The 13491-nt window shown below is 40.7% G+C and overlaps 1 protein-coding gene across 1 annotated transcript in view; it reads right to left on the reverse strand.

The window, feature by feature from the left end:
• Positions 1 to 2594: 2594 nt before the first annotated feature.
• Positions 2595 to 13491, reverse strand: part of colgalt2b (collagen beta(1-O)galactosyltransferase 2b) — a 35084-nt gene continuing 24187 nt past the window's right edge. The window contains exons 7-13 of the mRNA XM_026927847.3: positions 12455 to 12574; positions 12173 to 12246; positions 11175 to 11281; positions 10680 to 10812; positions 10407 to 10534; positions 10019 to 10225; positions 2595 to 4991 (exon numbers count right to left, since the gene is read on the reverse strand). Coding sequence (XP_026783648.3) covers positions 4718 to 4991; positions 10019 to 10225; positions 10407 to 10534; positions 10680 to 10812; positions 11175 to 11281; positions 12173 to 12246; positions 12455 to 12574 — 1043 coding nt within the window. The 3' untranslated portion in view covers positions 2595 to 4717. The remainder of the gene's footprint in view (positions 4992 to 10018; positions 10226 to 10406; positions 10535 to 10679; positions 10813 to 11174; positions 11282 to 12172; positions 12247 to 12454; positions 12575 to 13491) is intronic.

The following is a 13491-nucleotide window of genomic DNA, read 5'->3' on the forward strand; positions in this document are numbered from 1 at the left end:
ACTTACACTCTCGTAAGGTTTAAGAGTTTTAATTAAATTCTGTGTGTGTGTGTGTGTGTGTGTGTGTCAGTCAGACTGAAAACTAGACCTGGCTACCATCGCTCTAATAAAACGGTGAGAGAGAACAAGATGAGACTGCATCTTAGAAGATAATGAATATTGCAGACTAACACACACACACATACACACACACACACACACACACACACGCAAACACACCTCTTTCCCGTTCCATCCCTTATAAAAGTCAATAGTGATTTAAAGCCAGTGCTTCATGCAGACAGAATATAAAATTCATCCGGCATAAAAATAGCCGTGTGGAGCAGTACATCTGTCAGGCAGCTGCAATCAGTAAGAGATTAATGTGAGGCCACTAATTACTGTCTAAATTGTGTGTGTGTGTGTGTGTCAGTGTTCTTACCTGACCTTTACCTTCTTACCTAACCCATGTCCATCCATCCCAGAGAGCAAAGGAGAGACAGTAGGACAAAGTTAAAGTTGAAGCTTTGGAAGAGTGTACAGATGAGGAAGTAAGAGAGCTGGACGGACTAAAGTACTAAAGCGCTGCTGCATCGCTCTCTTTAAGTAGTGAGATGAAGCAAGGGCTAATGTTGTGTTCAAATCCTGAGGAAAATATTGTAATTATGAGGATGATCTGAGCGCACTTAAACGCCACCACAATTTCGCAATTAGAATTCAGGAACTTGACAAAAAAATAAATAAATAAAAGCAAATGAAGTTTTCTCACATCGTCACACCGACCTCCGAACTCATACCCTTAACGTGAAAGTGAAAATAGACCAACACATCGATGAAAGAAGTTTCAATCTTGGATGAATAAAGATTATAAAGATTAATATGCACATCAGATTCCTCCTTTAATACTTTACATTTTATTTTTTTTTTTTTTTGCCTTTTACACCATATTAAATGTGTAACACAATGCAGTACTCAAAGCTACCAGCAGGTGGAGGTGAGACACAACACCTTCCTGTAATGAGGCAAATTTCCAGCAAATGAGACATTTGGGTTATTCAGAAGGATGTGAGGTGTTCATAAGGAGGATTTATCAGATGTAGCAGTGTGGAGCTTCTCTCTTTGTTAAAATTTGTAGTAAATTTCCTTAAAAAGAAAATTACATTTTCTTCAAAACATATTTCCTACACATTTTGCACTGTTTTAGAGTTTTTCTTTTTACAGTGAAGTCCACTGTGCCTGTGGTTCAGAAGAGGTTTTTACCCCACAAGTACACATTACAATTCCACCCTTCAGCATAAATATTTAGAACAGTCACTTTGTTCGTATATAAGTTGAAACAAGTCTGTTTATGACTTATCTTTATGAATTATCTTTTCTTAATAGATTTTGCCTCATAAATAAGCACTTTTAGATCAAGAAAACAAGAAAAGCCTATGACGTTATTATGAATGTCACATCATTTTTTTGTTTCCTTTTATAAATGTTATGTTTTTATGAATGATTTCATGTATTTTTATTAGATTTCTGTCGTCTTCATTCCCTTTTTTCTGCCATTCTGCTCACCTTTTTGTAAATCCATAGCTGTTGCATTTAATAAAAAAAAACATATTATAATGACACAATAAAAAAGCTTTCAAAAGCATGAAGAAATTGGCAAAACACACATAAACAATACTTTAAAGGGCACAATAAAGAGAATTTACATTCATAATGTTGAAAATAAAATCCGCTTAGCTCTTTAATATTGTCTTATTTTTTGGAAAAATGATCAAATCAGTTTATTGTGGCACTGTGTCTGTCAATCACAGTGAAGGAGGCGTGGCCTCTGTACCTGTCAATCACAGTGAAGGAGGCGTGGCCTATGTACCTGTCAATCTTAATGAAGGATGCATGACCTTATAACCTGACAGCGAAGGAGGCGTTGCCTTTGTACCTGTCAGTTTAAATGAAGGAGGTGTTGTCTTTGTATATGTCAGTATGAGAAGCAGAGATACACACTGAGAATATCCACCTGTCTACAGATTACAGAAGGAATGTGCTTGCAGGAAATAATAATTTAAATGATAATTATTTGTTAAACATTCTGAAAGTTGTGTTGGTGAACGTGTTGAAGAGTGTTGATGTGTGTTGACGAACGAACAAAAAAAGTATTTATTGTCCCATGTTGGTCGTTATGAACATGAGGTTGTTAATAAACTACATATTTATGCTAATGCTGAGGATGAGTTAAAGATTCTTTATGATATTAACTTTAGGCTTTGTATTGGAGAAACGTAAAATTAAAAATGGTGATTGAAATGTCATTTTATTTTGAACTAGGCCTCATTTAAAATGTCCATGAAGAATAATTTTGGACTAATGCTTATAATACATCACCTAGCAAGCATTCAGAGATTGACTGTACAGACAATGGATGCTTGTGTCACCTTCAGCAAGGCTTTTTTTAAAAAAAAAAAAAAAAAACAGAAAGAGTCCTCGGCTTTTGGTTTCAGCACCATCTGATGGACAAAATGTTCTTTAACATCAGAATTTCAATGTTTTGCGCTGAGGCTCTGTAAAAGTTGCAAGCCTGCACTGGGAATGAGTGTAGGATTTGACACAGCTTGACACAAACACACAGATATTCTCTTTTTTATTCAACACCTGCACCCTGTTAGACATCAGTTTTTATTTGCAGTGAAATAAAAAAAGACCAAATGTTTTGTGATCATTTTTGTTCATACTGCCAAATGTATGTGTGTCCCCTGTATGTGTAATTATTTGTCTGTCTGTCTTTATAGGTGTCTCACAATATCCTCCAGGGACAAATCTGTGGACAGACAGACGGATAAATCCAGTGACACACCATCTGTGGAAATAAATAAAGTGGGTTTAAAACAGGAGCCTTTGTCCCCCTCTTCCTCCGCTTCTTCTCCTACCACTGGTGTTCACCAATCATGTCTGAGCATCTCAGCCTGCTGCAATGCTATTGGCTGAACAACCAGCAAATGAGGGAGGTAGCTGATGGGTAACGACTGTGATTTGATAATCCGTTGGTAGTGTGAGCTTGTGGGTATGTGTGTAAGTCTCTCCCTCCAGGCTTGAAGATGTTTTAACACTCATCTGAGGTTCTTCATCAGTTATACAGAGCAGTGGGAAAACCCCCAAGTACTAATGTTCAAGACAAGAATGTTTACTAGAATTTATTCTTATAAGTCTGGCATAACATGTTGATAGTATCAAGCTAATGAGCAAATTAGCAGCAGGTGATGCTCTTGCCATCAAAAACAAGCCTTGAAAAAAAAGTCTTGTTAGAACGGATTCTGCTTCTTCTTGTGTTTCTTGAAATGGCTGACATTTTAGTAAGAAAGCTAACTACACCTGAAGTCCAGCATTTGGGACAGAACTCTTTCCAATCTTTGGAGTCTGGAAGTGTGATCTGGTCTGAAAAATGTTAGGATGGCCCTTCTTGGTTTTATATCCAAACACACCTGATTCGGCTCCTCAGATATATATTAAGGTATTGTTAAGAAATTATTAGCCTCTATTCCTGTGTACAAGCTGGGTCTACAAGCTTCTGCACCAACAGTCTGCATCAACACGATCTTGAGGCCTTCAGGCTCCTTCTCTGTTCCTGAGGTCTACAAGATTCCACTCCAGTCCTGATTTCTACCAGCTTCTGTTCTAGTCCTGTGGTCTACATGTGTCTGCACCAACACTCGGAGTCTAATATCTCTGCTCCAGTCCTGAGGCCTATAAGCTCATGCTCCTATCCTGAGGCTTTCAGGTTCCTGCTCCAATCCTGGGTCTACAAGCTTCTGCACCAACCCTTAGGGTCTGCTATCTCCTGCTCCAGTCTTGAGGCCTTCAAGCTTCAGCTAATTTCCTGGATCTACATGTTTCTGCACCTGTCTTTAAGGGCTACCAGCTCCTGCTCCAGTTCTGAAGCCTACAAGCATCTACTCCAAACCTGAGGCACACAAGTTTCTGCATCAAATCCAAGGCCTATCTGCTTCTGCTCTACACAGGAGGCCTATAATTTCTGCTGTAATCATGATGTCTACAAGCTTCTGCACCAATCCTTATGGTCTACAAGCTTCTGCACCAGTCCCTAGGGTCTACCTGTTCCTGATCCATTCTTGAGGCCTTCATGCTCCAGTCCTGAAGCTCAAAAGTCCCGAGGGCTACAAGTTTCTGCACCAAACCTGTGGTCTGTGAGCTTCACAATCAGAAGTGATGTCTACCATATCCTCCATATTCCTACTTCTGCCATTCTAAGTCACACAAGTTTCTGTCATCATCCTGGTGACTACAAGGCCCTTCTCTTTCTTCTTTGATTGACCATTAAGTGTTGAACAACAAGAAACCTGTCTTTACTGAGAGCATAATTCCATTAATAATTAGCGTACTGCTATCCTTACTGCTAACCATCCACTAGAAACTGGAAACCCTATATAAAAATAGATTTTTTTTTTCTTCTTGCTGACCAATAAAGGATAGTCTGCCCCTTCTGAATCTTGGTTCCTCACAAGTTTTCTTCCTCCAGCTACCTCCCTACCATTAATCCTCTGATGTTAGTAGAACTGCTTTGAGGCAATGTGCGCTAACAATTCTATTCTCTTCTACTGAGCTGATGAAGAACCTTTCATAAGTGGTAAAACATCTTTAAAATCATAGTACAGTCTAGTTCTTGACTTACTATTGTACACAATTCAGTTTCCTAATAATCTGCATAGACATCTTTCTTGCTAGAGTCTTTTCACAGTTCGTCTCGTGATGCACGGGCAGCAGGGGGTGGCGATTCCCCAGTCACGCTGTTCTGGGCGATGGGCCGAATGCGGTCCTGTTGGGCGGTTTTCTGAGCGTGGGTTCGGTCCCAGTCCGTACTGACGGCCTCATCGTCCCAGATGGTGGACGTCTCAGTGTCGCTGAAGTAACCCGGCTCGCCCGTGTAGTGCGTCGGGTAAACCAGCAACGGCTCTACCGAGAACGCTCGCAAATCCCTCGGCTCGAAGTGGGACATGTACGCTGTGCTGAAAGGAAGAGAGAGAGAAAGTTTTGAGTTGGAATAAGTTGATTAGTTGGTTAGGTAAGTTAGCTTGGTTGGACCTAGGGTACTGGTATGACAGTATGCCATGACAAGGAAATCTTTCATTAACGTTATGTAAATGTAAAATAGATAGACAGATAGATAGATAGATAGATAGATAGATAGATCAATGTTTTCATCCAGACAGCGTAAACCTCGAATAGATTATAAGTTATGGATATAGTGTATATATAGCTAACTAGCTGATTTGGTTAGAAACTCAATTTCTAGAAATTGTTCATTTCTGTTTTATGCTTTGTCTTAGACTTTTCAAAAAAAAAATGGTTTTCGTATTAGCCTAGCCTAGCTATTAGTATTATGTCTGGACTGACCTTTTAGCTAGCTAGCTGTAATGCTAGCTAAATGTAAACTGACCCCTGTAGGCAAACTTGTGCTTCTTTGTCTTAATGTGATTCCTTAATAACTGTAGCTTCCAATTAAGCACGTCTATCTCCCTTAACTGTAAAATAAATACATTTTCTACTCATTTAATACATGAAGTCAAACATGTTATGTATTCAAAAAAAAGTGTTAAAAACAGCCCAATGTAGCAATCAGATCTGTCTGGCATTAGCTAACGCAGTAAAGTCAGATTTTGGAGTTCATGTTCTACAGTAATGCCGTTTGTATTTTCTGTTTATTTGTGTTCTGATAAATTATTGAATGTTTTTTTTATTCATTTGTTACTTAGGAACCTGCTAGAATGCATATCGTGGCACAGTTGATGGAGTATGTACTGTATGTATGTGTGTACATGAGATGTAGCATGCTAATTTACATGTGTATATATTAGCTGACTGTTAGCAAACACACATGTACTGCCTGTACATATTCAATTCATAAATATACACTATCCATATTCATGCAGACTCAGGGTAAACTCCTTCTCATGTGGTTCTACCAACATTCCAGCAAACCCTTGCCTATGGTCAAGGCTGTTTCCCCTGATTCCAAGCCAACTACAGTATACCTGTCAGGTTAAAGACCACAACGGGTCCCTGTGTGAAAAACTGAACCGTGATAACAATCGTCACTTAATGATCCAAAAGACATTATAACAATATTGTGTTCAGTGGAGTCCAAAAGTCTGCGTCAACTAGTGAAAATGCTTCCATTTTCTAATATTCTCATGAATTGAGAATCTCGGTGTGCACTCGAGCTGGCATGGACTCCACAAGTTTGTGTAATGACTGACACGTTACACGTCAGATCAGTGATGTCTGAACACGTGCTCCAGTGGAAGAGATGAGACTCGAAGGAAAATCGAACTTTTTGTACAAATTTTCTTAAATTTATGTAGTGACTTAGAAATAGTGCATCTTGAATACTGATTATTTAAAATATTAAACATTTAAATTGCTCTTTTGAAAATATTTTATTCTAAATTTTAAATTGCTCTATTGTTTATTACTGGTTTTAAATGGAATATAATTTCCCAGATTTTCAGCATGGTCTTGTTGGGATTAAACTCTGGATCTTACAGGAGGAGGATTAGAAACAGAGGGCTATTGTGTGTAGTAAGAGATTTCCAGAAAAATTCGTATGCCCGGCCTGGGACAAAGCATTTAGAAACGATCCCCAAGGAAGCGCACACACACACACACACACACACACACACACACAACCCACAAAATGTAAACAGCTGTAATTCATGATCGAACTATGACTTATTCTAATGCGATATTTAATATTGTTGTCCTTCTTCCCTTTTTCTTTTTTTTTTCTTTTCTTGTTTGATCTCTGACATCTTAGCAAACATGCATGCATGAACATGAATGTAGCTCTTACCTCAGAAAACACGCCAGACCAAACCATTATACAAAATAGCGGACATATTGATTCAGCTGATGAATTGCAAATGAAGTTACATTTTTGACTATCATAGTTTGATCAAATAAACGTATTACAGACAGTTTTATTCTGCATTTCAATGAACTTCTAAACCCTCCTGGACCCCCTCACCTGGCCCAGGCCCAGGGCAGCTTCCTTGATTGTCCATCTGTGAGGACATTAAAGACACGTGAATGGCAAATAGTGTGTGAAAGACTGAGAAAGAACTTCATCATACAGTTCCTAAACAAGCAAGAGGGACAAATCAGCACTTTGAAGGTGTTCATGGGAAATTCATGAAACACACTCCGTCTCTCTACACTTTATTTATCTCTGTCTGTCTCTCGTTCCCTCACAGTCTCTCCTTCATGTTCTGTTCATCCCACAAAGTCTGTGTGTATTTGCATTTCCCTTTCAACAGACATCAAACAATACCAGAGCTTCACAACATCTCACTCTCTCTCTCTCTCTCTCTGTCTCATGTACACACACAGAACCTGCAGTGTATTTATGTAGTAATCCATCCCTCCTTTGCCCTAAACCCCTCTCCTGCCCCCCCGAGTCCCATCAATGGGATTGCTGTGCTGTCGGAGCAGGAAGCAGGAAGAGCCGAGCCCCCCTCACATTCCTCCGAGAGAGAGAGCGAGAGGTGAAAGGTGGTCTTTCAGTCTCCGGTGTTTTCAGGAGGAACGCGTGGAACCTGGTTGGGTGCCGTGACTGCGATTACAGTATCCAGTGCACGGCTATCGCCCCTTTGTCCTTTTAAAGTACTTATTATTTACACTGTTTTCCTTTTCTCTGTGAAATACGGTTTAGATTTGGAAAGAAATCATAGAAATCTGATTTTGTTTTTGTTTTAATAACTTTTGTAGGCAAGTTATAGAAGTATAATAGATGCATTATTATTATTATTATTATTAGTAGTAGTAGTAGTAGTAGTAAGGTTGAGTAAATCTTTAGTCCTCTCATGGCTGTCTGATTTAACATTGTTTGATGTATATTTTAGGAAAATATAAAATTGTGAAACACTAAAAGGTTCAACTGACTCACTTTGTATCTAATATCTCTGTTAGTCTTTTTATAACTCGCTCCTGTGCAATATTTTAATGTTTTACCTTTCCCTGAAAGATAACTGAGTGATTTTTTTAAAAACTTTATTATCATGTCTAATTTAAACAATTATAAAACTGGACATGTGTGATTATTATTGTGTACACTGTAATGCTACTTGTTCAGTAAGTGAGGAATAAAACACTGTGTTGTGTAGAAAAATAATCAACAAGGGAGTGGTGTGATGAAGCAGATTAACTGTTACTACCCTGCAGCTGATTACTTTCTGATGACATCATGTCCTGGAGCATTTTATTTCTCTCAAACTGCAGCAATTCTCCAACGATTATTAATTAATTTATTTCATTTAAAAAAGACATACTTTTTATATGTTTTATAGTTAAATTTATAGTTTTGGAACGACACAAAAACAAATTAATATACTGTGATAAACAGTCGTTCCCTCACCAGCCTCACTTTTTTTCCTCTCTCTTGAAGTTAATAAGACAAAAAAAATTGCAGCTTGATGTGTTACAGAGAAACCGCAAAGCGTAAACTGCTCTGTCCTGAAGATGTTGTGAAATTGAAAGTTACAGCTTTACCTCTGACTGGTACAAAGCTGCCTGCTGTTTAAGCCTTAAAAGTAGCATTGTGGGCCAAAAGGTGTGGCTAAGAGGTGCTAGAAGAGCAGCAGAGAAAGGCAAAAGAAGGACAACAGGTGAAAGGTGGAGTTGTAGGAGGGCAGGGCACTGAAGGTGGAAGATAGAGAGAGACAGAGACAGAGAGAGAGAGAGAGAGAGAGACAGAGAGAGAGAGAGGGAGAGAGATAGAGAGAGAGAGAGAGAGAGAGAGAGGGAGAGCTCCAGTTCCAGGGACATGAACGGGTGGCAGAGAGGAAAAGGGAGGCGTTGTGTGACCCAGCAGGGACACCGTACTTATTTTTCCTCACTGAACAATCCAACACTGTGTGCAGGAGAATGAGGTGTGTGTGTGTGTGTGTGTGTGTGTGTGTGTGTGTGTGTGCGTGTGTGTGTGTGTGAATGTGTGTGTGTGAGTAACATCTACCGCAAAAAGACCACGTCATAAACGGGGACACTGTTATTACTGACTAACATCCAATGTTTATTTCAAAATGAAAGTTAATTGAATTTTTATTTAACTAAAATAGATTTCATACAAAAAACACAAATGACCTTATTCACTATTCATCCTGTCTCATCACCTCTCTCACGTGTTTACACTTTCATTCATTCATTCATTCATTCATTCATTCATTCACTCACTGGATCATCCTAAATCCATTCGTTTGCTTTATTGATACATAGTTCATCAATATAGGTAGAAACAAGCACTTTACCATTCAGCCATCTATACACTGCTTTATTCAATCATCCATCATTCTGTTCATCTATCCATCCATCCATCTATCCATCCATCTTTCCATCCTTCCAACCATTCGTCTGTCCATCCATCCACCTGTCCATAACTATCCATCTTTCTATGATCTATTTTTTGATTTATTCATCCATAATTCCATCAGTTCACCACCTATCTGCCCATCCATCCATCCATCCATCCATCCATCTATCTATCTATCCATCCTTCCAACCATCCATCCACCCACCTGTCCATCTGTCCATTCATCCATTGTTTTATCTGTCCTTCTATCATCTATCCATTGTTTGCACTCTACCATCTATATATTGCTTTATCCATCCATCTATCCATCCATTCATCCACCAGTTGCTTTCTCTATCCATCCATCCATCCATCCATCCATCTATCACTTGATTTATCCATTCATCCATCCAACTATTCCTCCATCTATCTCTCTGTCCATCCAGTTATTCATCCACCAACTGCGTTCTCCATCCATCCATCCATCTAACCATTCCTTCATCCACCCAACCAGACATCCAGTCAATCATACATCCAACCATCTGTCAGTCTGTCCATCCATCCACCCAGCCATCAATCTGGTCAACCATCCAACTATCCACTAATTGCTTTTTTCATCCATCCTTCCATCCATCCATACATAGATACATGCACCTACACCCTCCTCCTCCCTCCTCCATCTGTTTTTCTTACTTGGGGTGTTTGTTGAACATGACGGGCAGGAACTCGTCCACAGGCAGCATGCGGGTGAAGGGCTGAGCCGAGAGCAGTTTGTTGGCTCCGTTCAGAGAGAGAGCGTAAGCCAGCGTCCAGTACGAGTAATCAGCCTCCACCAGGTTATCCACTCCATCCACAGAGAGCTCGGGCTGAGCCACCTGCATCCGCTTACGCCCCACATAGCTATTCATTCACACACACACACACACACACACACAATACAAACTATCATATACTGTATATATTCTGTGTGTGTGTGTGTATATATATATATATATATATATATATATATATATATATATATATATGCGCACACACACAAGTCCTCTGAAACTGTGTGTGTGTGTGTGTGTGTGTGTCTTACATGAGGTCCCAGTCCAGCTGAACCTTCTCCACATCCTCCATGATGGTTTGCAGCCTCCTCTTAAACCTGGGCTCAAATCTCACATCATCCTCCAGAACTAACACACGCTGCAGACCCTTCTCCACCATCTAACACACACACATACACACACACATACACACGCAAGAAAACTGAGATTTTTTAGGTTATCTGTTACTTTCTCTCTCTCTCTCTCTCCCTCTCTCTATCTCTCTCTCTCTCTCTGTGTGTGTGTGTGTGTGTGTGTGTGTGAACCTCTGTCCATATAGAGTGGTGGCTGAGGAAGCAGCCGATTTCTCCTCTGGTCAGCACCCTGCCTGAATACGGATCTTTATAATCCGGCATCATCTCAATCCCCAACGCCTGCAGCTGAGACGAGTTCAGAGCCCTGACACAGAGACAGAGAGACACAGAAAGAGGGAAGACATGAAAGAGAGTTTTATGTAAAGAATAAAAGAGTACGGGGCATGTTGTTATAGGAAAACAATCAACGATGAGGCGGTGTGAATGCCACTGTGAATGCACACCCTGAAGTGTTTTAGTCATCTTGCACCACAGCGATTAAAACTTTTTATGAATTAAACAATTCACACGTCATACTTTTAACCGATTTACAGTTACAGTTAAACGTCTGAGAAATGTGTGTGCACGTGTGTGTGCACGCGTGTGTGTGTGTGTGTGTGTGTGTGTGTGTGCACGGTTGTTGTTTCAGACAGGGCAGTGTGTGTGGCTCTGAACTTGGTGACCTACTTGCCATCCACAGCGTTGGTGATAGTGACCTCCACACCCAGAGCGGCCAGAGAACTCAACATCCGCTCCCTCCGGTCCCTCCTCCGCTTCAGATTAATCAAGTAGATCTGAGAGAGAGAGAGAGAGAGAGAGAGAGAGAGAGAGAAAGAGAGAGACGGAGGGTCTGTAATGGAAAAAGGGCAGAGGGTTCCCACACACAAATATATATGTATATATGACTTCTTTTCTCATACATACACATACATGTTCTTTCAGATTTACTGTTAAACATAAAACAGATAGTCATCAGTGTGTAAATCTTCCAGTCTATCAGTCTGTCAGTCCATCAGTCTATCAGCCCTTCAATCCGTCTGTGCATCAGTCTCTTAGTCTGACAGGATGTCTACGCATCAGTCCTTCAGTCTGTCAGTCTATCAGTCTTTCAGTTCATCAGTCTTTTAGTCTACCAGTCTATTGTTCTGTAATTCTGCCAGTCGGGCAGTTCATCAGTCTATCAGTCTATCGTTCTGTCAGTCCATCAGTCAGTTGGTTTGTCACTCTTTCAGTCTATCATTCTGTCAGTGTGACATTCTGTCATCCTGTCATTCTGTCAATCTGTCAGTCCATCAGTCTGTCAGTCCATTCCATCAGGCCACAAATCAGTCAGTCTCTCGGTTTCTCAGTCCGTCTGTGCATCAGTCTGTCAGTCGATCTGTGTGTCACTCTATCAGTCCGTCTCTTCATCAGTCTATCAGTATATCAGGCCATTGTTCCAACATTTTGTCAGTTTGTTAACCTTTCTGTCCATTAGGCTGAAATCCCATCAGTCTGTCATTCTGTCCATCATTACATTGGTCTATCATTCAAGTCTATTCATCTGTCATTCCTTCAATCCATCGTTCTGTTATTCCTTTAGTCAGCCAGTCTGTGAGTCCATTAGTTTATTATTCTGTAAATGTATTAGTCTGTTAGTACTTCAGTCATTCAATCCATCAACCCTCTCTCTCTCTCTCTCTCACCTCATCAAACTCCATCTTGTCCTGAGGTTTTGGAGGAACAAACACAAACTCTGAAGGCTCAATTTGGTGGTCAACTGTAAGAAAATGAGAAACAGTGTGAGTCGTGAGTCGTGAGTTGTGTTCCTCCCTAACAGACTGTTACGAAACAGTGGTGGAAGGAGAAAATGACTAATGTGTGTGTGCTGAGTGACAAAAATTGTGCTTAATTACACAAGCAGGCAAGCACGTGTCGAGTACCTCAGAGACTGTGTGTGTGTGTGTGTGTGTGTGTGAGGCACTTACTGAGTGCCTCAGTGATGGTATGCGTGAAACTTTCCTCTTCATCCTCTACGCTCTGATGGGCCTTCAGAGGAATGGGTAGGAAACCATAGTGCTCCTTGTTACACACAAACATCTGTACACCTACTCTCACACACACACACACACACACACACACACACATACACACACACACACATTTCAGGAAATCTGATGCCATAATTCAAAACATATTCATAACATATGAACTGAATGTGTGGCCTCAGTGAAGGAGGCGTGGACTCTGTGCCTGTAGGTCCCAGTGAAGGAGGCGTGGACTCTGTGCCTGTAGGTCTCAGTGAAGGAGGCGTGGCCTCTTTAATTGTTTGTCCCAGTGAAGGAGGCGTGGCCTCTGTGTGTGTCAGATTTAGTTAACGAGGTGTGGCCTCTATGTCTATCAGTCCCACTAAGGCATTACAATTGTTAGTGCATTAGTGCCGAGTTCAGAAGGCTGACAGCAGAGGGTAGGAAGCTGTTCCTAAGCCTGCTGGTGTGACAGTACAGGGTCTTATAGCAAGGAGGGTAAAAAGTCCATGATTGGGATGAGAGGGGTCCTTGATGATGGACACTGATGACATGTTGGGCAGTTTTCTCCACTCTCTGGAGAGCCTTCTTGTCTGCGACTGAGCAGTTGCCGTACCACACTGAGATGCAGTTTGAGATGCGAACACAGCAAGGTTCTTCAGCAGCGCAAACCGAGTTCATCAACTCTAGTTTTTCTAATCATGAATCAGTGTGGCTTCCGCAGCAGATCCTCTCTATCCAATCACATGCATTTAGGCACATTATTTAGCTGAAGGAAGCTCTTCAGAGCTCTACTCCATCCATCAGTAGAAAAAAGACCACCATTTGTGTGGTGTTTTAATCTCAGGACAGCGGTGACATTGGCATGGTAGTGTGTGTGGTGCAGGTACGAGTGTATCAGGTACTGCAGTGTTACTGGGGTTTTAAAACACTGCAATGGCCTGCAATGCTGCTGTGGTGAATAAATCTCTAACTGCACACCTGCAAGCTGGACCAAC

The sequence above is a fragment of the Pangasianodon hypophthalmus genome, chromosome 8, assembly GCF_027358585.1.
Source record: "Pangasianodon hypophthalmus isolate fPanHyp1 chromosome 8, fPanHyp1.pri, whole genome shotgun sequence".
In the NCBI taxonomy this organism is placed as follows: Eukaryota; Metazoa; Chordata; class Actinopteri; order Siluriformes; family Pangasiidae; genus Pangasianodon; species Pangasianodon hypophthalmus.